Source organism: Stenella coeruleoalba, assembly GCF_951394435.1.
Source record: "Stenella coeruleoalba genome assembly, chromosome: 1".
NCBI classification, from domain to species: Eukaryota; Metazoa; Chordata; class Mammalia; order Artiodactyla; family Delphinidae; genus Stenella; species Stenella coeruleoalba.
Window position 1 is genome coordinate 174,278,698 of NC_137169.1, and position 27,276 is coordinate 174,305,973.

At 45.8% G+C, this 27,276-nt stretch overlaps 1 protein-coding gene across 6 annotated transcripts in view; it reads left to right on the top strand.

Annotated features, from left to right (window-relative positions):
• Positions 1-26,360, top strand: part of NMNAT2 (nicotinamide nucleotide adenylyltransferase 2) — a 203,854-nt gene extending 177,494 nt beyond the window's left edge. For all 6 annotated transcript variants that reach the window (XM_079900355.1, XM_079900357.1, XM_079900356.1 and 3 more), the window contains 3 exons: positions 20,762-20,863; positions 21,002-21,069; positions 23,707-26,360. In XM_079900355.1, the coding sequence (XP_079756481.1) occupies positions 20,762-20,863; positions 21,002-21,069; positions 23,707-23,809 (273 nt within the window). In that variant the 3' untranslated portion in view covers positions 23,810-26,360. The remainder of the gene's footprint in view (positions 1-20,761; positions 20,864-21,001; positions 21,070-23,706) is intronic.
• The last annotated feature ends 916 nt before the right edge of the window (positions 26,361-27,276 follow it).

Sequence of the window (27,276 nt, forward strand, 5' to 3'; positions counted from 1 at the left end):
ACACAGGAGGGCAATGGACAACCCATTCACATCATGATGGAATAAAATTCTCAAAGCAGCTCTACTCCAGTAAAAATTAGTTTAAAAAATTAAATTAGGGCTTCCCTGGTGGCGCAGTGGTTGAGAGTCCGCCTGCTGATGCAGGGGACGCGGGTTCGTGCCCTGGTCCGGGAAGATCCCACATGCCACGGAGCGGCTGGGCCCGTGAGCCATGGCTGCTGGCCCTGCGCGTCCGGAGCCTGTGCTCCGCAACGGGAGAGGCCACAACAGTGAGAGGCCCGCGTATCGCAAAAAAAAAAAAAAATTAAATTAAAAAAAAGAAAATTCTCACCTACCCCCAGCTTTATCTCGTCCTGTATTTTTATACTCACTCCTCCTCAGGCTTGCTCCTGGAAAGCCCCTGGGAAAAAAAGCAATCTGAGTCATAGAATACCTTCTCCATGTAGTGCTTGGAGGGTATGTGCTGGTGGGGAAAGATGGGGGAGGGAAGAATTTTTTTTAAAAGACTTTGCCTTTTTGAAATTATTGTGTGTTTTGTTTTCCTTTGATTCTTTTGAAGAGGTGGTAAATACCACCCTAGAATTCCCTTAACAAGAGAAAAGGGTCAAGAGGGGAGAAGTTAATAGCAAAAGGTCAGTAGGATCCTTCTGGCAATTGACTTGGGATAGCGGGAACTAGGAAGTTAAACTTATACCATTCAGAAGCTCATTGGACATCTTTTGTACCAGATCTGACAGAGATGGTCTTAAACTAGCTAATTCATGAGTTACTCACCCTTCAGACGTACATTCATTTTTGTTCTTTCATTAATTCATTCATCTGATAGCCAGAGCTAATGCTAGCTCCCAAACCCATAGCCCTTTGAAAGTTGGATTCTCAGGGCAGATATTCTAGACCTAGTACTTTTTCATTACTTACTGTGTGACCCCATGCAAATCACTCAACTCCTTTGGGCCTTGGTTGTTTTTCAAAAATCGATAGAATGTTATCTATAGCATTCTGAGATTTTTAAAGAAATAACCAATACAGTCCCTGCCCCCAAGTATCAGGTACCACCTGGTACCAAGTGTTACCACCTGGTAAGATGTCTGCATATGAAAATTTTTCATGTACATATATGTCTCTGAAGAGAGAGAGAAATAGAGAACCTTCAGAGTTAAACTCAAGATTCTAGTTCTGCTCCAACACAGCTCATGACAAAATATATTCTGAGCATCAGTTTTTCCCATCTGTAAAATGGGCATCATGATAGTACCCATCTCATAGGGTTTGGGGAGAATTAAGTGAGATTATCCATGTAAAGTGCCCAGCCTAGCACCTGACACACAGTGACATACAACAACTGTTAATAAGTGAATTTACCTAAATAGACACATAGATAAACATAAATATTCAAGGTGAAGGGCACAGATGCTAACCTGCTGTGGGATAACCAAGAGGGGAGGCATAGTTTCAGGGAAGCAGATTATACTGTGTAGTCCTTTCCTCTCTACCCCTGCACAATTTCCTGCAGGTGAAATTTGAAACCTCTTTTCGGTTCTGGATTAAGTGGCTTAATTAAGTTTTACTTTCCTCTCTACTTTACAAGTTGCTTTTAAAGGAAAAAGTAATGCGGGAGAAATTCTGTACAAGATTTCAGCAAAGCTCTTTCAAGAATCCAGGCAAATCCGGGCAGTTGCCTGAGGCCCCATCCCATGGGGAGGCCCTGGCAGCTGGGGAGCGATTTTAGAGGGATGAAATTGACAGGGGCAGCAGCCTGAAAGGCCACTGCCTGAACAGGACGTCTCTAGGGCCTCTTTGCTAAGTGTGACTCTCAAGGGCAGACCCCGCTTTCTGGAGCCTGAAATTGACACAACTGGGGGCCCTTGAAGTACGACCAGTTCCTCTGTGTTCCTCCCAGAGAGAAGGCTGACTGCAGGGCCTCTAATTTCTCTCTGACATGGCTGCTCCTGACGTTGTCAGATCCCACATTCAGAGAACCAGGAAAAAGAGCCCCAGGTCACTCCTCTTCCAGTTGGTCCCTGATGTTGAAATGACATGTTGGTTACAAGAAAAGAATTGAAAAACTGGTAGCTGTGGATTTAACTGGGGCTGTGGTAGTGGAGATGGAGTGAGACCCTCATCTGTTCAACCATGTTCCCACCTGACGGGTCATCCTGGAGATGGGAGCACCCAGCCTGGCTGCTCCCAGAGGCACAGCAATTCCAAACCAGCAGGGACCCCACATCTGTCCTGTTCAGGGTGCTGAGAATTTCAGTCCACAGCACAGGCAGAAGGGGGACTGGGTGAAGCAGACCCTCGGGGCTCACTCCAGATGGTTTTCTAGAGCCTAGAGCTCTACCTCCCCACCCCCACCCAACCAATTGCTCAGTTCCCTGATTCAACCGACAGTGAATCTGTGGGGTCCTTAGAATCATGACAGCCGAGGTAGAGGCAAAAAAAAAAATCAAAATCAAGGAGCTGTTTCCTTATGTAAAAGTGTGAATTTCAGGCCACAACAGAAGTGTGCCAGAAATATCACAATTTATTTAAATCACATGAAAATTCAACTCCAAATCGCCATCCCACAGGGATGATGGAAAGTTAATCTCATTCATTACTGGCTAGCAGAACCTGAAAGGCTCTCGTGGGCTCTCAACGTGAACATCAGTTCATCAGGGTCGCCGCAGACATCTTCCCTATTGGGGCCTTCGCGGTCCAGTGAGGTGGATGGCAACCTGCTCCAGGCCCACCTGGGCCGTGCGACTCCTGGCTGAGTCTGGAAGGCCCCGTTCTGGGCCCAACCCACCTATGATCCTGGCGCTATTTTCTTCTGAGGCTTTGCCCTTAGGGTGCTGTCTGGGAGGGAGGAGGGGGTGGGCTTCCCAGCTCTCTAACTTCTTTCTAGTGTGGGAGGGGGGCAGCTGAACCTCTTCTTTCTATTCTGAAGCTATCTCCCCTATTTTCTCTCCCCTCCTCTGGACATCTAGGGAAATCTCTTCAGTGGTTTAAAGCCATTGACTTCAAAACGTACTATTTTCTGCCCTGAAAAGTCCTCTCATAAAGGGTCTGGTTCTCTGCTAGAAATAGGGTGGGGATTGGGCAAAGGCATATATAGGGAACATGAAACTAGTTAGTAACTCAGTGAATTATCCCACTGTCCGTATTTGGGGAAAGTTGGAGCTCAGGGTCTAGAAAAGGAAGGTCTTTCTTTCAAGACTGGTACAGGGTGAGCCCTGCTTATTCTGATAGAAAGTTCTAGCCTCTGGAGTTTGCCTGGAAGCGGCCCGTTTCAGGGATCTCTGTTCCTAACCATGAGATTACCAGGGATCAGGTATGTGAGACCCACTTCTGTCCCAGGTTTCATTCATTTATTCAACCCTTTATCAGAACACATTTCTTTTTATCACCTGGTGTCCCGAGTGATACTTGCTGGCCACAGACCTGTGCTCAGTGACCATGAACCTGAAGCCTTGTGATGGGACAGGAGGGTGGGGAAGAGAACCAAGTTTCTTGGAAAAGTCCTAGACCCTTGCTCTGCATTCCAGTCTCTCCAGAATCCTCAGGAACAAACCAAGAGAGAAGCCACTAGTTCAGACAGGTCTGGGAGACATAGAAGCCCCACCATCCTTCTGTAAAGAAAGCTCAGTGGGGACCGTGGAGCAGCAATGCCCCACCCAGGCTGGAAAGCAGCTGGGACAGTCTGTTCTACAGTAGGGCTGCCAAGCCCTCTTTCGGCACAATCACAAACTCTCCGTTGAGTCAGTCTTGCTTTCTTTTGCTTTGGATTCCTGAAACTATGCTCTCCATCCAGAAATCTAATTACACAACTAAAGGAACAACCATCCCCACCCAAACACATCCCTTGGGCATTTCCCAACAGACACAAAAATCCATCAGCCCATAGTGAATTCTGACCTTCTCTGACCAATGACACACCCCTTCCCCTTACATTCTGTGGGGAGAAAATTCCATACATATTCATCATGTTTCTTTCTATGGAATACAAAAGAGTTACTTGTGTGGCCTGGCAGTTGGCATTTTCATTCTTGATTCCTGAGAGAGAGCAAGATCCAGTTTCCTGGACCAGCCTTTGGAGTTTGGGACCCAGTCCCTCTATCCCATCCCATTCTCAGACTTTTTATTAGAACTAGTTTCCCCCAGCAGACCTGATCTTTGCTATGCCGCATCCTGACACCAGCACCAAAGCACATATCCAGGCATGGACCGGGATCTATGGGAAGTCAAGCCTAAAGGGTCAGCCACGGACAGATTTGTGAAACAGGAAACTCTTATCCTCACTCCCCTCCCCCAGACAAAACCCATCGTCTAGGGAATCTGATGCTGCCAGCTGCTTTGTCCATCATATTATAATGGAAGGCAGTCGGGCAATTAATTCTGATTGAAGCATTCTTTCGTTCAATCAATCTTTCAGCTGATACTGAGTGCCCAGTATGAATATAAGCACACTGTTTGTCCTTGCAGCACGTGCAATCTAAAAATATCTTACAGTTTTTATTCTATTCGTTCTTTATATTACATGAAATAAAACATATAAAAAGTTTAGAAGAGTTCTTGAACCTAGTAAGCAGTCAATAAATGTTGGCTGTTATTTATTCATTGGTTTTAAAATATTTATTGAGTACCTGCCATGGGCCAGACACTGTTCTAGGGCTGGAGGAACGGAGAAAACAGAATAGACAAAGTTCCCCACCATTGTGCACTGTGCTTTCTAATGGGGAGACACAATAAACGCTTTGCTTGTTTCTCCTGGATTATCTGTTAACCACCGGCACACTCCTGAAAGTGGAATCTCGGTTCCCATTTATAGGTATGGAAACCAGGGCTCACATGGGTTGTGACTTGTCCAAGGCCACTTAGCTATTAGCAGCAGAGCAGAACTTGGCATACATTCAAATCCCTAATCCAGATAAGACAGATAAGTGGGAAGAACAATGTGTAATTCATAGCAGGCCACAAGGGAGGGGGTAGCGCTTGAGCTGGGCTTTGAATAATGGGCAGGATTGGGTTAAGTGCCTGCAAGAAGAAGGGCTTTTGAGGTTGAGAGAAGGCTGTGAAAGGTCCAGTGGTGGGCATAAGACCTTTTGGGGAGTTGGTTCTGGCTGGTTGAAATAGAAGGTTTATCTTGGTCCTTATCTGGGAGACTTGACTTTTCAGCAAGCAGGCAAAATCATTCAGTTTAATGATTAAATGTATTCCCTGCTTGAAAATGGTATTTGCATTTTAAATGAGCAAGGGTCAATATTTAACTCAAAGGAATGAAAACCCAAAGGTGGAACATCAAGCACCAGAGATGGGCCAATGAGGAAACTTTTTTCTTTTTCTTTCTTTTTGCACTTCTCCAAGCCCAACATTCCACAGGCTGGCTCTAATTGGCTGTGTTCTACGTTTTTCCAGCCAACCAGGCATGGGCTAACTGCTTCCTGCATCCACCAGCTATGGGAAAACAACCAAAGAAAATAAACAAAGGAAGAGCCTGGGGCACTAGCCACTCCAGAAGAAATCCCAGGGCTCCAGGATAAATGGAGCAAAGACAAACATTTGGTTTTTCAGGCTCAGATGGTTTTTATCAGACAGTCCAGCCCCAGCCAGGAAGCCCAATGGACACTTCCACCCCGGGGATTAGGTCTCCACACTGATAAGCCTGAGGCCGTGTTTCCAGCTCTGGGGAAGGTGGCTTCGGCCCTACCATGGGAGATAGGGTTCTCGTGTGAAAGGCACTGTTGGTTTGGTTTTCACGCTTTTGACTTGAGTCTGGAATTCCTTGCCTTCCCACACCCCCAGGCAGATTGGAAATGGGAGTGGGAATGATTTCCTCTGCGAAACCCCTCTAAAGGATCGTTCATTGATTTGCACTAACAGAGCCACCCTGGAAATGCGTTCCCGCTCGGCCTTCCTCCAGAGAGGAGCAGGGGTCAGAAGAAGGGTGGAGGATTCTTTCCCGAAATGGCTGGAGCATGTTTCAGAAGCTCCTCACCTACTGTTGTGTGGTTTCTGTTGGATGCCCTCTCCTTGCATCTTGTTTAACCTACTCAGAAGCACACAAAATTATATACTTTAGGGGGCGATGTAGAGTAATGAGCTGAGGACTTAGCTCGGGATAAGCCTGGAGAAAAAATAAGATAGACTATATTTTCACACCAAGGAATTTCAAGTCACTAAAATGGGAGTCTTAAAAATGGATCTAGAAGAGGCATACTGTGGTGGAAAGAGCCTTTAAAGCAGACCAGAGTGGGTCCAAATTCACTCACTTGCTGTGCAGCTTGGACTAGTTACTACATCTCACTGAGTCTTGGTCTCCCCATCCATGAAATGAGAGCTGAAGCACACATCTCAGAAGATGGTTGCTTCAAGGATTAAATGTATTAAGAAATAAAGCTGCTAGTACTGTGCCTGGTGCATAGCAGGTCCTCTAATAAATGGTGCTTCCGCTTCCTACTGGTAGTCCCCTGTTCATCCCTGAATATCCTCATCTGGAGAAGAAGTACGAGTTGGCCTGAGTAACTCAGGTACTGTGCCTTGAGAAGAGAGGACTGTTTGAGGGAGATGGTCAGGATCCTGAACCCTGATCTCAGAATGATTCCATAGAGGGTCTTACCAGTTAGACTTGCCTGGGTAAGTCAGTGTAAATTGGATTCTGTCGCTAATGGAAGTCAAGCCTCTGTTTAAAGCACTCTAATGGCTTCTCTTCACATTTGGAATGAAACCCCATCTTTATCGTGATCTGGTCCTTCTCTACTTCTCCCGCCTCTCTGTGCCCCAGTTCCACCTAGTTTCTTTATTTGAACACTTTTTCCCACCTCAGGGCCTTTGCACTAGCTGTGGCCACACTGGGAATGCTCTTTTCCCAGGTATCCCTATGTCTGGCCGGTTCCTGTCATTTAGGTTTTGGCTTAAAAGTCATTTTGTTTTATATTCAATATTGTACCAAGCTCCACCTGATGTTTTCTTATTTATGTATTTATTTGTTTACGATCTCTCCCTACTAGAGGTAAGCTCTGTGAGCACACTGCACTTGTCTGTCTCATTGGGCAACACCAGGACAGTGCCTGGTTCACCATATACACTCAGTAAAAGTTTGTTGAATGAAAGAATGTAAGAGTACCTGGGAACAGCTTGGTTGGAGAAATTCAGCCTCCACCGTGAGATATGGCCCCACCTTTTGCCAGTTACCCAGAAGACATTAGCCACTACAAGAGATTAGCCACTTAAGTAGTAACCTGCCCTTATCCTTAAGAGCAATACAGTTGAAATAATTAGTCATTTGTTTAATGTCTCCCACTAGATAGTGATTGAGCCAAGAGATGAAGCCGTATCTGTCTTGCTCAGCCCTGGTGCCCAGGAAAGTGCCTGGCTAAGACCACAGGGCATCCTCCCACCCAAAGTATTCCTGAAACCCAGCAGGGCCGGTCTTGAAATTCCGCCTCCTGGAAGGATGATGATGATTCCACATTCCTTCCAAGAGATCTGCCGCCTGGCTGCCACGAGTGTTCTCACTCCCAAGGCCAAGTTGCTTCCTGCCTCAACATGTCTCATATCCTTTCCTCAGATTCCCCACACTGGGGGGAGCAGAGTCTGCCCCCTCCCACTTCCTGTCCCCATCCCCACCCCTGCCGCCCCTGGGGAGCCTTTGACCAGAAGATGAAAAGATATGATCAAAGCTGTGCTTGTGAGCAGGAAGTTGAAGCAGGATGAATGTCACAGACCCCCACCTCTGAGACACGACCCAGGCCAGAGCTACAGTGAGAGGCCACTGTCTGCTGCGGGGGGACAAGATTGTACCCTGATCCTGCTGGCTGCCGTGTGGCAGAATGAGGTCACGTCAGTCACCATCGGGAGAGGGAATTGCCAATCAGGACGGCTCTGCTGCTCTGACCACCCACTCACCCACCTCCCCAGCCCCACGGCAAGACCTGCAGAGAACACTTCATGAAGACACGGGAGGTGTTGGGCCCCTCGTGCTGGAACAGGAGCTCCATCCCAGGGGCCTGGGCACATTCCTGTGGGCTCCGTGGGCAGGGAAAGCTTGAGAAACCCTCGGTTTCCTGGGATCAGACGTCTGTCCGCATCTCCCCAGAGCCGGGGGTGGGGCGGGGGAGGGGGGAGGAAATGTCCTCATTTTTGCTGGAATCCCCAGAGAGGTGCTCGTCCCACAAGTATCTCATGTTGACTTCATCCCAAACCAAGCCAGAGTATTAGCTTAGGCAACTGCCTCTATTATTAAAAGTGACAATTTTCCAAAGGTGGGTGCACATCAGGAGGATTAGGAAACATTGTAAAGAGGGAGGCTCCACCCCATTGTAGACATGTTGTATCAAAATCCCTGGGGTGAGGTCTGGAGGGGCTGTTGCTGTTGTTATTATTGTTTTTAAAGCTCCGGGGTGATTCTGCTGACCAATCAGACGAAGTTTGGGAACTTACAGAAGTAAGATCACCCGTGCATTTCATGGGGACCTGAAAGTCTGTCTCGAGTCACTTCCTTGGGTCTCCCAGAGTTTCCATTAGGTACATCGGGCTTCCTTCCATGTCCTGAGGTGAGAGAGTTTATCAGCTAACTCAAGGACAACTGCCAGAGAGGACTCTGCAGGAATCCACTTGCTCAACAGCATATGTCGAGCACGGATGATGTGCCAGGTCCCTTTCACCCAGGAACAAGGCAGTGAATGAAACACACAGAATTGCCTGCCCTCATGAAGCTTACCTTTATAGGGAAGAGAGAAGGAGAGCAAAAAAAGGTTAAATAAAGAAAATATACAAGGTGTTAGAGATAAATGCTATAGAGGAATATGAAACACAGTAGGAAGTGGGGACTGTGAGGGCGTGGGATGGGTGTGGGTCTACGTGCACAGGGATGCAGGCTGAGATAGCATGGCCAGAGGAGGTCTCACTGAGAAGGTGGGTTTTTTTTTTTTTTTTGGTTTCTATTGATACTTTTTCTTTTTTTAAATACATCTTTATTGGAGTATAATTGCTTCAACATACCGTGTTAGTTTCTCTTGCACAACAAAGCGAATCAGCCACATGCATACACATGTCCCCTTATCCCCTCCCTCTTGAGCCTCCCTCCCCTGCTCCCTATCCTATCCCTCTAGGTCATCACAAAGCACCGAGCCGATCTCCCTGTGCTATGCTGCTGCTTCCCACCAGCCAACTATTTTACATTCGGTAGTGTATATATGTTGATGCTACTCTCACTTCGCCCCAGCTTTGCCCTCCCACGCCATGTCCTCAAGTCCATTCTCTATGACTACCTCTTTATTCCTGCCCTACAAGTAAGTTCATCAGTACCTTTTTTTTTTTTTTTTAGATTCCATATATATGCGTTAGCATACGGTATTTGTCTTTCTCTTTCTGACTTACTTCACTCTGTATGACAGACCCTAGGTCCATCCACCTCAGTACAAATGACTCAATTTCGTTTCTTTTTATGGCTGAGTAATATTCCATTGTACATATGTCACACATCTTCTTTATCCATTCATCTGTTGATGGACATTTAGGTTGGTTCCATGTCCTGGCTATTGTAAATAGTGCTGCAATGAACATTGGGTTGCATGTGTCTTTTTGGATTATGGTTTTCTCAGGCTATATGCCCAGTAGTGGGATTGCTGGGTCGTATGGTAGTTTTTTTTAGTTTTTTAAGGAACCTCCATACTGTTATCCAAAGTGGCTGTATCAATTTACATTCCCACCAACAGTGCAGGTGGGTTCCCTTTTCACCACACCCTCTCCAGCATTTATTGTTTCCAGCTTTTTTCATAATGGCCATTCTGACCGGCATGAGGTGATACCTCATTGCAGTTTTGATTTCCATCTCTAATAATTAGTGATGCTGAGCATCTTTTCATGTGCCTCTTGGCCATCTGTATGTCTTCCTTGGTGAAATGTCTATTTAGGTCTTCCGCCCATTTTTAAACTACATTGTCTGTTTTTTTGACATTGAGCTCCATGAGCTGTTTGTATATTTTGGAGATTAATCCTTTGTTGTTTCATTTGCAAATATTTTCTCCCATTCTGAGGGTTGTCTTTTGTCTTGTTTATGGTTTCCTTTGCTGTGCAAAAGCTTTTAAGTTTAATTAAGTCCCATATGTTTATTTTTGTTTTTATTTCTGTTACTCTAGGAGGTGGGTCAAAAATGATCTTGCTGTGGTTTATGTCAAAGAGTGTTTTTCCTATGTTTTCCTCTAAAAGTTTGATAGTGTCTGGTCTTACATTTAAGTCTTTAATCCATTTCGAGTTTATTTTTATGTATGCTGTTAGGGAGTGTTCTAATTTCATTCTTTTTTTTTTTTTTTTTGTGGTACGCGGGCCTCTCACTGTTGTGGCCTCTCCCGTTGTGGCTCACAGGCTCTGGACGCGCAGGCTCAGTGGCCATGGCTCACGGGCCCAGCCGCTTCACGGCATGTGGGATCCTCCCGGACCGGGGCACGAACCCGTTTCCCCTGCATCGGCAGGCGGACTCTCAACCACTGCACCACCAGGGAAGCCCTAATTTCATTCTTTTACATGCAGCTGTCCAGTTTTCCCAGCACCACTTATTGAAGAGGCTGTCTTTCTCCCCTGTATCTTCTTGACTCCTTTGTTGTAAATTTGGTGCTCATATGTGCGTGGGTTTATCTCTGGGCATTCTATCCTGTAGCATTGATCTATATTTCTGTTTTTGTGCCAGTACCATACTGTCTTGATTACTGTAGCTTTGTAGTATAGATTGAAGTCAGGGAGCCTGATTCCTCCAGCTTCGCTTTTCTTTCTCAAGATAGCTTTGGCTATTCGGGGTCTTTTGTGTTTCCATACGAATTGTAAGATTTTTTTGTTTTAATTCCGTGAAGAATGCCATTGGTAGTTTGAGAGGGATTGCATTGAATCTGTAGATTGCTTTGGACAGTATAGTCATTTTCACAATATTGATTCTTCCAATCCAAGAACATGGTATATTTCTCCATCTGTTTCTGTCATCTTTGATTTCTTCCATCAGTGTTTTATAGTTTTCTGAGTACAAGTCTTTCGCCTCCTTAGGCAGGTTTATTCCTAGGTATTTTATTCTTTTTGTTGCAATGGTGAATGGGAGCGTTTCCTTAATTTCTCTTTCTGATTTTTCATTGTTGGTGTATAGGAATGCCAGAGATTTCTGTGCATTAATTTTGTATCCTGCAACCTTACCAAATTCATTGATTAGTTCTAGTAGTTTTCTGGTGGCATCTTTAGGATTTTCTATGTATAGTATCATGTCATCTGCAAACAGTGACAGTTTGACTTCTTCTTTTCCAATTTGTATTCCTTTTATTTCTTTTTCTTCTCTGATTGCCCCAGCTAGGACTTCCAAAACTATGTTGAATGAGAGTGGGGAGAGTGGACATCCTTGTCTTGTTCCTTATCCTAGTGGAAGTGCTTTCAGTTTTTCACCATTGAGTATGATGTTTGCCGTGAGTTTGTCATATATGGCCTTTATTATGTTGAGGTAGTTTCCCTCTATGCCCATTTTCTGGACAGTTTTTATCATAAATGGGTGTTGAGTTTTGTCAAAAGCTTTTTCTGCATCTATTGAGATGATCATATGGTTTTTATTCCTTAATTTGTTAATGTGGTGTATCACATTGATTGATTTGCATATATTGAAGAATCCTTGCATCCCTGGGATAAATCCCGCTTGATCATGGTGTATGATCCTTTTAATGTGCTGTTGGAATCTGTTTGCTAGTATTTTGTTCAGGATTTTTGCATCTATGTTTATCAGTGATATTGGTCTATAACTTTCTTTTTTTGTGATAGCTTTTTCTGGTTTTGGTATCAGGGTGATGGTGGCTTCGTAGAATGAATTTGGGAGTGTTCCTCCCTCTGCAATTTTTTGGAAGAGTTTGAGAAGGATTGGTGTTAGCTCGTCTCTAAATGTTTGATAGAATTCACCTGTGAAGCCATCTGGTCCCGGACGTTTGTTTGTTGGAAGATTTTTAATTATGGTTTCAATTTCATTACTTGTGATAGGTCTGTTTATATTTTCTAATTCTTCCTGGTTCAGTCTCAGAAAATACCTTCCTGGTTCAGTCTCAGAAAATACCTTTCCAAGAATTTGTCCATTTCTTCATGGTTGTCCATTTTATTGGCATATAGTTGTTTGTAGTAGTCTCTTATAATCCTTTGTATTTCTGCAGTGTCAGTTGTGATTTCTCCTTTTTCATTTCTAATGTTATTGATTTGTGTCCTCTCCCTTTTTTTCTTGATGAGTCTAAGGGTTTATCAGTTTTGTTTATCTTCTCAAAGAACCAGCTTTTAGTTTTATTGATCTTTGCTATTGTTTTCTTCGTTTCTATTTCATTTATTTCTGCTCTGATCTTTATGGTTTCTTTCCTTCTACTGACTTTGGGTTTTCTTTGTTCTTCTTTCCCTAGTTGTTTTAAGTGTAGAGTTAGATTGTTTACTTGAGATTTTTCTTGTTTCTTGAGGTGAGATCTTTTTATTTCTTCTTTGATTTCTTCAGTGATCTCTTGGTTATTCAGTAGCGCACTGTTTAGCCTCCATGTATTTGTGTTTTTTACAGTTTTTTTCCTGTAATTGATTTCCAATCTCATAGCATTGTGGTCAGAAAAGATGCTTGATATGATTTCAATTTTCTTAAATTTTCTGAGGCTTGATTTGTGACCCAAGATGTGATCTATTCTGGAGAATGTTGCATGTGCACTTGAGAAGAAAGTGTATTCTGCCACTTTTGGGTGGAATGTTTATAAATATCAACTAGATCTATCTGGTCTATTGTGTCATTTAAAGCTTGTGTTTCCTTATTTATTTTCTGTCTGGATGTAAGTGGGGTGTTAAAGTCTCCCACTATTATTGTATTACTGTCGATTTCCCCTTTCATGGTTGTTAGCCTTTGCCTTGTGTATTGAGTGCTCCTATGTTGGGTGCATAAACAATTATAATTGTTATATCTTCTTGGATTGATCCCTTGATCATTATGTAGTGTCCTTCCTTATCTCTTGTAAAAATCTTTATTTTGTTTTTTTTGTTTTTTTTTTTTTTTTTTGGGGTTTTTTTGCGGTACGCGGGCCTCTCATCGCTGCGGCCTCTCCCCCTGCAGAGCACAGGCTCCGGACGCGCAGGCCCAGCGGCCATGCCCCACAGGCCCAGCCGCTCCGCGGCATATGGGATCTTCCCAGACCGGGGCACGAACCCGTGTCCCCTGCATCGGCAGGCGGACTCTCAACCACTGCGCCACCAGGGAAGCCCAAAATCTTTATTTTGAAGTCTATTTTATCTGACATGAGTATTGCTACTCCAGCTTTCTTTTGATTTCTATTTGCATGGAATATCTTTTTCCATTCCTTCACTTTCAGTCTGTGTGTGTCCCTAGGTCTGAAGTGGGTCTCTTGTAGACAGCATATATATGGGTCTTGTTTTTGTATCCATTCAGCCAGTCTGAGTCTTTTGGTTGGGGCATTTAATCCATTTACATTCAAGGTTATTATTGATATGTATGTTCCTATTACCATTTTCTTAATTGTTTGGGGTTTGTTTTTGTGGGTCTTTTTCTTCTCCTGTGTTTCCCGCCTAGAGAAGTTTCTTTAGCTTTTGTTGTAAAGCTGGTTTGGTGGTGCTGAATTCTCTTAGCTTTTGTTTGTCTGAAAAGCTTTTGACTTCTCCGTTGAATCTGAATGAGATCCTTACTGGGTAATCTTGGTTGTAGGTTTTTCTCTCTCGTCACTAAGTATATCCTACCACTCCCTTCTGGCCTGCAGAGGTTTTGCTGAAAAATCAGCTTATAAACTTATGGGGATTCCTTTGTATGTTATTTTTTGTTTTTTCCCTTGCTGCTTTTAATATTTTTTCTAGCATTTAATTTTTGTTAGCTTGATTAATATGTGTCTTGGTGTGTTTTTCCTAGGGTTTATCCTCTATGGGACTCTTTATGCTTCCTGGACTTGGGTGACTATTTCCTTTCCCACGTTAGGGAAGTTTTCCACTATAACCTCTTCAAATATTTTCTCAGACCCTTTCTTTTTCTATTCTTCTTCTGGGACCTCTATAATTGGAATGCTGGTGCATTTAGTGTTGTCCCAGAGGTCTCTGAGATTGTCTTCAATTCTTTTCATTCTCTTTTCTTTATTCTGCTCCTTGACATTTATTTCCACCATTTTGTCTTCCAGCTCACTTATTCGTTCTTCTGCCTCCATTATTGTTATTGATTCCTTCTAGTGTATTTTTCATTACAGTTATTGTGTTGTTTACCTCTGTTTGTTTGTTTTTTAGTTCTTCTAGATCTTTGTTAAACATTTTTTGTATTTTCTCAATCCGTGCTTCCATTCTATTTCCAAGATTCTGGATCTTCCTTACTCTCATTACTCTGAATTCTTTTTCAGGTAGATTGCCTATTTCCTCCTCATTTATTTGGTCTTGTAGGTTTTTACCTTGCTCCTTCGTCTGTGACATATTTTTTTGCCATCTCTTTTTTTTTTTTTTATAAGTGGGATTGTGTTCCTGTTTTACTGGTTGTTTGACCTGAGGTTTCCAACACTGGAGTTTGTAGGCTATTGGGTATAGCTGGGTCTTGGTGCTGAGATGAAGACCTCCAGGAGACCTCACTCTGATGAATATTCCCTGGGGTCTGAGGTTCTCTGTTAGTCCAATGGTACAGACTCAGAGCTCCCACTGCAGGAGCTCCCATCTGACCATGGGCTTGCAAATCAAGATCCCGCAAGCCACATGGGCAGCAAAAAAAAAAAAAAGGTGGGGTGGGGGTGGGGAAGGCCTTGGCTGTGGAGGGCAGGGCCTAATCAAGGGCGACGTTTGGGTGGTGGGTGGGGCCAATGCTCAGGACTCACAGGGCTGGAAAAGGCCCTGGGCTGTGGGGGGTGAGCCTTAGGCTCAAGGAACAGAAGGGGCCCAGGCATGCCCCCCACCCCTGGTCTCAGAGGGCAGGGGACCTCACCTGGGAGCCCAGCAGGCTTCCTGGGCTCGAGTGGGTGGGGCAAACGCCCTCCTCTCCTCTCCTGCTCCTCTGGTCTGGGGTCTGGGAGGCCCCCTCCCACCTGCCTCTGCTGATCTCCCAGGCCTCCCTCCTGTGCCCCCAGGATCAGTGCAGTTGGAGGGGGAAGGGGGGTCCTTGGAGGGCAGGGGACCGGCCTGGGAGCTCAGCAGGTTCCCCATGCCCAAGTGGGTGGGGCAATTGCCCTCCACTTCTCTCCCACTCCTTCCCAAGGGCCCCTCCCACCTGCCTCTCCTGATCCCCCTGGCCTCCCTCCTATACTCCCAAGGACCCATGCAGCCTGGAGGGGCCTTGGAGGTTGGAGGATCAGCCTGGGAGCTCAGCAGGCTCCCCGTGCCCAAGTGGGCAGGGCAATCGCCCTCTGCTCCTCTCCCGCTCTTCCTGGAGAGTCCCTCCCACCTGCCTCTCCTGATATCCCTGGCCTCAGGGGTGCAGATCTCGTCTGACCTGCACTTCTCCTCCCCCTCGGTCCCCCTACATCCTACCGGTTCACTCTGGGGTTCCTCCCGTCTTCTTGGGGGTCAGAGTTCCCCACCAGCAGCCGGCAGGCACCCTAGTTGTGGGGAGACCTAACTCTGTGTCTTCCCACACCGCCATCTTGACTCCTTCCCACACCGCCATCTTGGTATTTAAGTGAAGGGTTTTGAGCCAAGGAGCAACATAATTTGGTATATTCACATTATCAGTCTGGATGTTGGGAATAGACTGAAAAAGGCAAGAGAAAAACAAACCAGAGCAAGCCAAGTGAGAGCTAATGGGGATGAATTCGTTTTCTTTTTTTTTAATTAAAAAAATTCTTTTTTATTAATTTTTATTGGAGTATAGGTGCTTTACAATGTTGTGTTAGTTTCTGCTGTACAGCAAAGTGAATCAGCTATACGTATACATATATCCCCTCTTTTTTGGATTTCCTTCCCACTTAGGTCACCACAGAGCATTGAGTAGAGGTCCCTATGCTATACAGTAGGTTCTCATTAGTTATCTATTTTATACATAGTATCAATAGTGTACATATGTCAATCCCAATCTCCCAATTCATCCCACACACCTCCCCCCCTTTCCCCTTTGTATCCATACATTTGTCCTCTGTGTCTTTGTCCTTTGCAAATAAGATCGTATATGAATTAGTTTTCTGTTGCTGCAAACTTGGTGGCTTAAAACTACACACATTTTTTATCTTTCACTTCTGGAAGCCAGAAGTGTGAAACAGGTTTCACTGGGCCAATATTAAGTTGTAGTCAGAGCCGTAGTCCTTCCAGAGGCTCTTGGGGAGAATCTGTTTCCTCGCCTTTTCCAGCTTCTAGAGCTGCATTTGTTGCATGGCTTGGTCCCTTCTTCCATCTTCAAGGCCAACAGTGTAGCATCTTCTCTGCTCCCTCTTCACATCATCTTCTCTCTCCTGTGTTAAATCTCCCTCTGCCTTCTTTTTTAAGGACACTTGTTATTACATTAGGGCCCACCTAAGTCATCCAGAATAATCTCAAGATCCTTACTTTAATCACATCTGCAAAGTCTCTTTTGCCACATAAATAACATTCACAGGTTCCAGGGATTAGGACCTCGGTGTTTTGGGGGCCCATTATTTAACCTACCAAAGGAGGCTTGGACCAGGGTAGAAGTGATGGAGATGGTGAGAAATGAGCAGATTCTGGGATTTGTTTTGAAGGCCAAACCAATTGGGTTGCTTTATAGATTGAATGTGGGATGTGAGAGAAAGAGAGGAATCAAGGAAAGCACCAAGGCTTTGGCCCGAGCAGTTGTAGGAAGAGAGTTTCCATTTACTAAAATGAGAAAGACTACAGGAAAAGAATCTTGGTGCCTGTAGGATGATGGTGGACGGGATTGACTGATTGATTGATTGATGTCAGGGAGTTCAGGGGCTCGTGGACATATTATTTAGGTTTGAGATGCCTCATCCAAGTGGGCATGTTGAAGAGACTGCTGGATGTATGAGTCTGAAGTTCAGGAGAGGAGTCTACGCTGGAGATATAAATTTGGGAGCCTTCCATGTGTCTTTAAAGCTTTGAAATTGAATGAAATCATTAAAGGTGCAAGTGTAGATAGAAAACAAAAGAGCTCCAAGGACTGAGCCTGGGGGACTCCAGTCATTCGAAATCGGGGAGATGAGAAGGAACAGCACAGGGAGACCACAAAAGAGCAGCCAGCGAGGTAGAGGGACGACCAGGAGAGGGTGGATCTTGGAGGCCACATGAAGACAGGAGACAAGGATAGGGGTGGGGGTGGGCAGGGCAGCTAAGCTCCCAGAGGGAGATCGGTACCTGTGGCATGAGGGCACACCTCACCAACTCTAGCACCCGGCACCTCCTAGCACCCCAAAACACACACACACAAACACCTTCTGGCATGAAAATCAAGCCCATGTCCTCAGGTCTGGCCAAAAGAGCAGAAAAGGTCTGCATTCTCTGGTCCAAACCCCTGCAGAGATGCCACTTGGATGTGGTAAAGCTGTGTGTCTTGTCTGGTAGACCCATCTCGTTCACCCCATCTGTGATTCCCAGAGGGCAAATCTGTCACCTGTTTCTGGAAGAGGAATTCCATCTCAAGCATCAAGGTCTCCATCTGCTTGCCACCCATTGAGCAGCCTGCATTGTTACTGATTGGGTGCTCAGATCATTAGTTCCTGAGTAGAAAGCAGCAGCTGCACTAATGCCACAGGTAGGGCTGTTCCCGTGAGGCCTGACTGCCATTCTGAACCGTTGTTTTAATGCTTTAAACTAGAATGCTCACTATATATATATATATATATATATATATATATATATATATATGCGCTTTATTTATTTATTTTTATTTTTGGCTGCGTTGGGTCTTTGCTGTTGCGTGCAAGCTTTCTCTAGTTGCGGTGAGCGGGGGCTACTCTTCGTTGCGGTGCGTGGGCTTCTCATTGCAGTGGCTTCTCTTGTTGCGGAGCATGGGCTCTAGGTGCATGGGCTTCAGTAGTTGTGGCTCGTGGGCTCAGTAGTTGTGACTCACGGGCTGTAGAGCTCAAGCTCAGTAATTGTGGCACACGGGCTCAGTTGCTCGACGGCATGTGGGATCTTCCTGAACCAGGGCTCGAACCCGTGTCGCCTGCATTAGCAGGCGGACTCTTAACCTCTGCACCGCCAGGGAAGTCCTAGAATGCTCACTTTTAAATAGCCCTGTTATTTCACGCATCATACATGAAACGTCCATCAGATCCTCAGAATCAAATTGAATTCAAATCCTATGTTATACAATCAACACCAGATATCTTGAAACACCTACCTACATAGCCAGGCAGTTGAGGAATCTCCATGTGTACCAGCTTGGATGGATTCTCTTCTCTTCCCTTCCTTTCCCCTCCCCTTCCCTTTCCGTCTCTTCTCTTTTCTCCTCCCTTCTCTTTTCTATCTCTTTCTCTACCCTAATAATTCCCCTCACGTTTTAATTCAGTACTTAGATCACTGGTTCTCAAACTTGGTTGCATATTGGAATTAAAACCTAGAGAATTAAAAAAAAAAAAAAAAAACTAATGCCTGGGCCCCATTCCCAGAGATTCTGATTTAGTTGATCTTGGGTGTTAGCTGGGCTTTGAGGGTTTTTTAAGGTCCTCAGGTGATTCTAATGTGCAGCCAAGTTTGAGAACCAGCGTCTTCAATTACCTTCTAGGTAGTGAGTCCCAGTGCAATATTTTAAATGCTATGGCAGGAGAGGCTGGTCTACCTCCAACTCCCTGCCCTGCCTCTCCCTAGCATTCCTGGTTTATGGGACAAAGACTCGGGGCCAGTTTACCAGATCTGAACATCACCAGTAGATGCAGTATGTTGTGTAATGCTCCGTATCTTCCAAATAGCACGATCCAATGTGGGCTCAGATATTGTACACCCAGCTTTTAATTTCTCTCCACAACTTCCCTCCTATGGCACCTTCAGCCAAGTTTTCATTGCAGCTCTAGCTCCAGGTGTAAGCGATGGGAGAAATAGGGTGAAGGTGGATGGAAATAGCCAAGGGCACACAGGTGCACACAGGGCAGGCACACACACGCATAATCGGTGAATCAGACTTAGAAGTGGAATTCTGCTGGTACAGAAGTCCTCTGATAGAGAAGCAGCGGCTGTAGTGCTCTATAATGTCTGTTTTTGTGGCACTCGGTTGGAGAATTATGAGAAAAAACCTGGGTTTTTTTGCCCCAAAGCAGGTCTTGCCCAATGAGCTGCATGCTCGGAAGAAACCTGCCTGTCCCCTTCTCCCTCCATCTGGATCCTTAACTGGCAAGATCTAAACCGTAATGTGCCCAGGCTAGATCCAAGTCTATTAAATGCCATAACTCTCAGGCTCTTTGAAAAGAAAAATTCCACGGCCTTCAAGAAAGCAGCTTGGTAATAAGTCTCAAGAACTTGAAATATGTCCAGTTCATATCCTTACATCCAATGATTTTACTTCCTATCCTAAGAAAATAATCAAAGATGTGGAAAAAGGTTTATGTATACAGATCTTCAACAAAGTGTTATTATAACTGCAAAAATCAGAAGTAACTGTACACTGTCTATAACACAAATTCCATTTAATATATCATGCTATATCACAGTATAGTCAGGCAATGAAATATACAGACTGTCAAAACACATTTTCAATTTTTTTTTTTTTTTTTTGGCTGAGTTGGGTCTTTGTTGCTGCACGCAGGCTTTCTTTGGTTGCAGCGAGCAGATGCTACTCTTTGTTGAGGTGTGCAGGCTTCTCATTGCAGTGGTTTCTCTTGTTGCAGAGCACGGGCCCTAGGCGCGTGGTCTTCAGTAGTTGTGGCTCACGGGCTTAGTTGTTCTGCGGCATGTGGGATCTTCTCAGACCAGGGATCAAACCTGGGTCCCCTGCATTGGCAGGCGGATTCTTAACCACTGTGCCACCAGGGAAGTCCTCAAATACTTATAACCATATGAAAAAATGCTCACAATATAATGCTAAAAGAAAATAAAATGTATAGGTAAAATGATTAATTTTGCAGTTCAGTCCAGTTGTGGATGTACACATCGATTTGTAGAGAAAAGCACCCTGAACATAAATACTAACTTGTTAACAGTGGTTCTCTGGATTGTGTGGTGATGATTGATTTCTTATATATATTTTTTTCTTTTTCTGAGTTTCCCAAGCTTGTATCTATAATCAGGAAAAAGAATTATTTTTTAAATGAAAAGGTTTCATTTCTCATGATGGGAGCCAGCTTCTGTCGGAGGCTGATTTCAGAAGTGACCCCATAGTTATCCTCCTTATCACTGCCTGTGTGCACACTGATGCTTTCCAAGCCCTTCCCTGCTTTTCGCTGCCCTGAGTCCCACAGCATCTTTGACATGGGTGAGCCAGGGGAGCATTCCAGCCCCTCTCAGGAGACCAGCCGGGGGCTGGGGTATGCTTGCTGGGCAACCGAAGAGGGTACTTACCAGGTAAGGACCACGTGTCATGCTGCTCTTCAGTATTAGGAGCTCAGCGGGAGCCTCAGGAATTGGAGAGATCTTGCCTAGACACGAGGAGCACACTTATTAATTAATTCTGTCTAGAGGTGTTCATTAAGGACGCCAGGTGAAGTTCCCACTCATTCCACGAACACTGTTACAGGTTGTAAGTTGAAGGAGCTGACTGATGGGGCTGAGAAGGCAAGTTTGGGACTAAGGCTTGGGGTTCTGAGAGAAGATAGCTCCACCTTGCTAGGTAGTTGCTTGGTAGGGGTTGGTAGTCAAGGTCTCACTAAAGGGCACTTCCTCTCTCTCTCTCTCTCTCTCCCTCCCTCCCCCCTCACCGTTTCTTCAGATGGAGGTGATTGTCGGGGACTTTGGGATCGTGGTGGTCCCCCGGGACGCAGCCGACACAGACCGGATCATGAATCACTCCTCAATACTCCGCAAATACAAAGTGAGTCCCCCATTCTCCCTGCTGGTGTAGTAATGTGACGTGGCCCTTCTCTGAGAAGCCTGCGGGCTGGAGAAGTGAGGATACAAAAGGAGTTTAGTGTGAGAGACTGGCTACCTACTGTCTCTGCTTTGTCCCCAGAACAACATCATGGTGGTAAAGGATGACATCAACCATCCCATGTCTGTCGTCAGCTCAACCAAGAGCAGGTACGTTTGACAAATGACCAGAGAGACCTTGGTCAGACTGGCTTACAAGTTCCCATACAACTCTCCTCAGTCCAGGCTGACCGTTAGGTTGGCTGACACCTGCTGCCCCAGTATGCAGCCTTCTTTTTAGAGCTCGTTTATTTGTCCCCAGTCATTGACTTTTAAAAGGGCGACAGGCCATTTATTAGTTTTAGCTGGTTTGAAGGGGGAAAAGGAGGTTTTTAGTTTGGACTCTAGTTTGAGGTACGCATGGAATTTGTAAGGGTTTAGGTTAAGCTGCCATAACAAAAAGACCCCCAATAGTTAGCGTTTTAAATAAGAGAAATGTTTATATCCCTCTAACTGAAGTCAGAAGAAACTGAATCTCTGTTCTTTTCAATGTGAAGCTTCCCTCTCAGGGTCCACAGCTGCTACAGTGACTCTTCTCAGCCAGTGGGAAAGGGCAAGGGGCTTTGTCCTTAAGAAGCTGACCCGAAGTTGCACATATCCCTTCCCCTTCATCCCCCTGGCTCAGTTTCAGTCCTGTGGCCATGCCTAGCCTCCAGGGAGGCTGGGAGTAGACTTTGTAACTTGTAACTGGGAGTAGACTTTGTAACTGGCAGCCCTGTGTCCAACTAAATCTTGGGAGGTTGTAGTACTAAGCAGAAGAAAGAATGGATACTAGGGGCCAGTTAACAGTCTTCACCACAACCCCCAAGTGGGAATGTCCAGTGGAATAATAAGATGTGTGGAATATAGAGGTCTGGAAGTGTAATAAAACTGAAAGCCATGAGTACCTAAGTGTAAATTAAAGTTCAGGGCTGTGGCTACGCTCACAGGGAGAGTCAGCAAGAAGAGAAGAAGGCTATGGGGAATACTTAAAACACATTAACATTTAAAAGAAGGCTGAGGGGGCTTCCCTGGTGGCGCAGTGGTCGAGAGTCCGCCTGCCCATACAGGGGACACGGGTTCGTGCCCTAGTCCGGGAGGATCCCACATGTCGCAGAGGGGCGGGGCCGGTGAGCCATGGCCGCTGAGCCTGCGCATCCGGAGCCTGTGCTCCGCAGCGGGAGAGGCTACAGCAGCGAGAGGCCCGCGTACCGCAAAAAAAAAAAAAAAAAAAAAAAGGCTGAGGAGTAAATTAGAAGTTTGGGGTTAAGATATACACACTACTATGTATAAAATAGATAACCAACAAGGATCTACTGTATAGCACAGGGAACTATACTAAATATTTTGTAATAGCCTACAAAGGAAAAGAACCTGAAAAAGAATAGATAGATAGATATGTATGACTGAATCACTTCACTCTACACCTGAAGCTAACACAACATTGTAAATCAACTATACTTCAATTTTTAAAAAGTAATAAAAAAAAAATAAAAGAGACGAAGGAGCAGTCAGAAACCACCAGCATTGGTGGCCCTGGAACAAAGGCAGCAGAGGGTACAAAGATGGAGAGTCCTGTCAATTGTCATCTGTGTCGCATGTTTCAGAGAAATCAAATGAGCCCAGGATTTTAAAAGATCCACTGGACTTCTTCCCTGGAAGGTGATTATGTAGACACTTGAAATAGTAGCATCAACTGTGAGGTGAGAGCAGAAACCCAGTGACAACAACCAGTGAGGGGAAAGGGGAAGGCTGTGGTTCCAGCCACGGCTGCACAATAGAATTACCGTGAGAACTTACACAGCACAGATTCCCGTGTCCCACTGAGTCCCACTGAATCAGAATTTCTGGGTGTTGGGCCTGGCTATCTGCTTCCTGGGTGATTCTCGTGAAGCTGGGATTGGCATTTGGAAACCACAGTTATAGACCACTTTTTCAAGAAGGCTCCCTGTAAACTGTGCAGGGAGGCACTTGGGAACCTAGCTTGCTGGAAGGTCAGGACACTATGCATTGAAAAGGCACTGAGCCAGCCTCTGGGGAGATCTCACAACGCAGAGCACAGATGCCTTTTAGAATCTAGATATGCGGAGGAGTATATGAGTTCTTACAAATAGCTCCTTGGGGCCTGACATCCCCAAGACCATCATGCGCATAGAAAATGGGGAGCAGCCAGACCAAGTCTGGAGCAAAACCATGCGGAAACCAGACTGTATGACCAGACCCCTTCTGTACTTGGTAGTCCACCCGCCCCCCAGGGCTGGTGAGAAGGGCCTCAGAGAAGGGCAACTTCTTCTCTATCAGGGCTTCCATAGGAAGGAAAAGAAGGGGTCAATCATAAGGTTCATTTTCATGAGACCATGGTGTAGAGAAACACAAAGAAATGAAATAAGAATAGCTAACACTTGCATTGAAATGCCTACTGTGTGCTTGGGCTTTTCTAAGTGCTTTGTGTAATGACTCATTTAATCATTTTAATAACTGAGATCGGCCCAAATACTACCCCCATTTTATAAACGAGAAAATGGAAGAATAGATGGGCTTAAACAACTTGCCCAAGGTTCCTCAGTTAGGAAGTGGCAGAGTTAGGATGGGGGAGGAATGATGGGGGCAGGAGGGCTTTTCCTGTTAGGGATGTCGTGTATTTAGCCTAAGCAAAGACTGGTAATGGGGTGTTGGGTAAACCCTTTCCCCGAAAGGGAATGGGCTGGCCTGTCCTCTGGCCTTGCTTCAGGAAAGGATGTCATCTGATTACTGTCTCTTCTCATCCAGGTTGGCCCTGCAGCATGGGGACGGCCATGTCGTGGATTACCTGTCCCAGCCGGTCATCGACTACATTCTGAAGAGCCAGCTGTACATCAACACCTCGGGCTAGCAGCCCCAGGGCCCTCTGCTCCAGTCTCCCCTCGTCCTCCACCAACACACTGGCCCCTGCAGCCTCTGTCCGTCCCATTTCTCTCCTGCCTCTCTGTTCCTCCATCTCATCTTGACTGTTGTCCCCACTTGCTGACTCAACCCCCCCACAGTGTGGAGGACCTGCAGAGAACCACGGCATACCCCACTCCGCAGTCATCTTCGGACAAACTTTCCTCTAGTCTCCGGGTTGGGGGTGGGTGAGGGGGTAGGGATAGGGGAAGTGCGGTCCTCGGAGATGCGCGGGTGTCCGTCTCCCAGCATGCTCTGGGGAGGTGGCTCCGGCCCTCGCCTTCCCAGCATGCCCTTTACCACAAAGGGCTATTTTTCTTTCTTTCTTTCTTTTCTTTCGTTTTTTTATGTTTTGTGTCGTTGTTGTTCACTCCTCAGAGAACTTGGATCCAATCAGTGTCCGTGGTTCTTTATGTTTGTAGTCTTGTTGCATTCCTGTGGTATTCCTTCCATTTTGATAGGATACCGCAGCCAGCCTCAGCTCTCAGAAGGTGCGTGTGGGCTACACCCGGTGAACGAGGCCGAGCCACCTCCACTTTCCCAACACCCTCACCCACCTACCCGCTTTCTCCCCTCTGCTGCCCACATACACCGCAGTCTGGGGTCGAGATGGAGACATTCATGTTCTGAAACCTGGGATGCAAGTCTGGGAATAGTAGGGTTTCTCAGAAGGATTTCAGCCCATTTCCCTAGTTTCAGAAGACCACGTTCCTGATGGGCCTGTGATCACACAGAGCCAGTCCCTTCTCCTTTCTTGGTGGCATCTGTGCGGTTCCTTATTTGGGCTGTAACTTGTGACAGAATGTGGGTTGTTCTCTGCCAGCCCGGGCATTACCAAGGGACCTTCAGATCACCATCAAAGCCCTTGGAGGCCATACTCAGCCTCATTCTTGCATTTGAGAAGAATTACGCATTCTTGCATTTGAGAAGAATTACCTACGCAAGGCCAAATCCTAATAATGCAGTCATTTCTGAAATAAAATATGCTAGGAATTCACTCAACCATAGAGATCTTTGCTCACTGGAATTACTTATTGCCTGTTTGGCTGGGAAATGCTTCTGTCATAATGTAAGTCCAGGATGACCTAGGAGAAAGCAGTCAGTTTCCCTGATGGGAACCGGTGATTCTCACCCACTCTAGCTTGGTAACACAGGCGGCGCCTGAGGTTAGTTCCTTTTAGAGAAGCAGAGCCTCAGCCTTGTTCCTGGGTTAGGATTACATCTTGTGCTGAGCCCAGCAGCCACAGTCATCGCCTCCTGGTGAGCGTGGGCTCCCAGAACAGAGATCTCGGGGGAGTGTCAAGAGCCGCTAAAGTGTTTCACCCCTTTTCTCCCTAATTTCCCACCTTCCTCTGCTGCCCTGGAAATAGTTTTGACAGACTCTGTTCTAGTTGTTCAGGCCTCGTTCACGACCTGCTTAAAAAACCAAAAGGAAATTACCGTCTTGTACTCTGTGTCCCTCATCTAGTCTCTGGCTCTTGGGTTTTTGGTTCTTTGAGGAATGGTCCCTGAACGGTAGGATAATTTTTTCGAAATCTAGTACCAACCCTGGCCCAGAAGGGGCCAGGTAGGATCTGACACCAGAAACAATGTTCTTCACCACACATTTCACATCTGTAACATCCTTCAATAGCCTCCAGGGAAAGAAACTAAATTCAACAGAAGACTAGCAAGGTGGGGTGGGGGAGGTGCTGTTCCTCTTGCATTATGGAAATAATCTCCAAAGGACAGAAGTGAGATCCTATTCTCAGGTCTCAGTGTTTGGATAAGGATCATGGAATCATAAACTGGAAAGATCTTTAGAGATTTGTTGATCCAACCTTTCCTTTAAAGGATGAGGGAGCAGAGATCCACTGGATTAAATGGCTGGTCCAAGGTCACACAGCAAGTGTAGAGTCTGACAAAAGGCTAACGTCTCCCTGACCCCTTAGGTCATCACACCACATGGTCTCTGATCCTCTGGTTTCCCATGATACTGACCAGGTAAGATGTAGTTTTCAGCCTTTACCTGGCATCTTTCTCTTAAGTTATGTTTGTCTCAGGTGCTCCCTGTATATGGCCTTGTGTTTGCTAGTCCTGGGGGAGGGTGTGATGGTGAGGAAGGCCGTAGCTAGGTTTCCCTTAGAAACCGATAGCTGGAGATGGCAACGGCTTGGAGGAAATCTGAATCCAAGAAAGGATTGCTTTGTGGAAGACAAAGACCCAGAAAGTGCTCAAGATTGCATTAGTGCTGGAGAGAGAGTGACAGAAGTATCTTTGTCTAGGCAAGACAGTTGCAAGCCAGGAAACGAAACAAAGGAAATCAGGGAGCTGGATTCCCTGGGGGAACACGCATTTTCAAGGATATGGAGTTTATGGATAGAGTTTATTCTGAAGATCCACGTGAGCAGATCTGAGAAAGACCAGCTGTCTTTTGTCTCTTTGGCCCACTTTTCCTTTGCTGGGCTCTGTGGTCAAGCCCCATTTAGTCCACGACCCATGAGAGGAAACAGGGCTGGCTCTCGGCATTCAGTGGGGGAGGGGGGGAGGGGGAGGCAGAAGGCATGCTTGTAGGGAGAGTGAGATGAGCTGAAGAAAAGAATGGGAGCATAGAAGTAGATTTCTAGGAATGAAATGGGGCAGATTCTATCTTGATGAATCATAAGGATCATGTTAAAATAGCTTTTCTTTAATACCAGGAAAAGTGACTCCCCTTTTGGATGGAATTGTCCATTTCCTGCCCTGCCCCATTCTTCACTTGCTAGGGGGAGGTCAGAGCCCCTCTCTCAGTCCAGGGCAGGACACGATGACTGTGACCCAGCCAAGGCCAACACCAGAGAGATGATTCAGAGTTTGAAGTAGTGCCCCAGGTGCCAACAGGATGACCTCGAGACCCCAACTTGCACTCGGGCCCTGCTCCTTCCCAAAAAGGCCAACCCAAAGGCTCAGAGATCCTGAGAAGGGCATGGGCTAGAAAGATTGTGTCAAGAGGAGTCTGGAGCCTCATTTCCTGCCTACCAATAAAAAGGTCCCTCCCACTTTTATGAAAGTGGCTGATAGGTAAGAACAGGCAGGAGGGAAACCCTTTGTGTCAATGACTCTCTTCTCAAGGAATGGCCCTTTGGGGGCAGGGGTCTGTGCTGCTAGCTGGTACCTCATTTGCCAACCCCCTTCCCTAACCCCAGGCAGCCTCTGGGGCCATCTTGCTTTCACTTTCCTTGAATGTACATGGGAACAGGGGAGGAAAGTCTCTTACTGAAGTGCCTGAAACCCAGAACTAGAGCTTCTAGAGACGCTGTTCTTCCTGTCCCGGCTTGGTCAACCTTCCCCCAACGTTCCCTAGTCTCATGCTTCAGCTTCTCAGAAAGAATAAAAGAACATGATGTTGTAATTAAATTGAAAGCAAGACTCCATAACCAAACTACAGCAAAAGGCAGA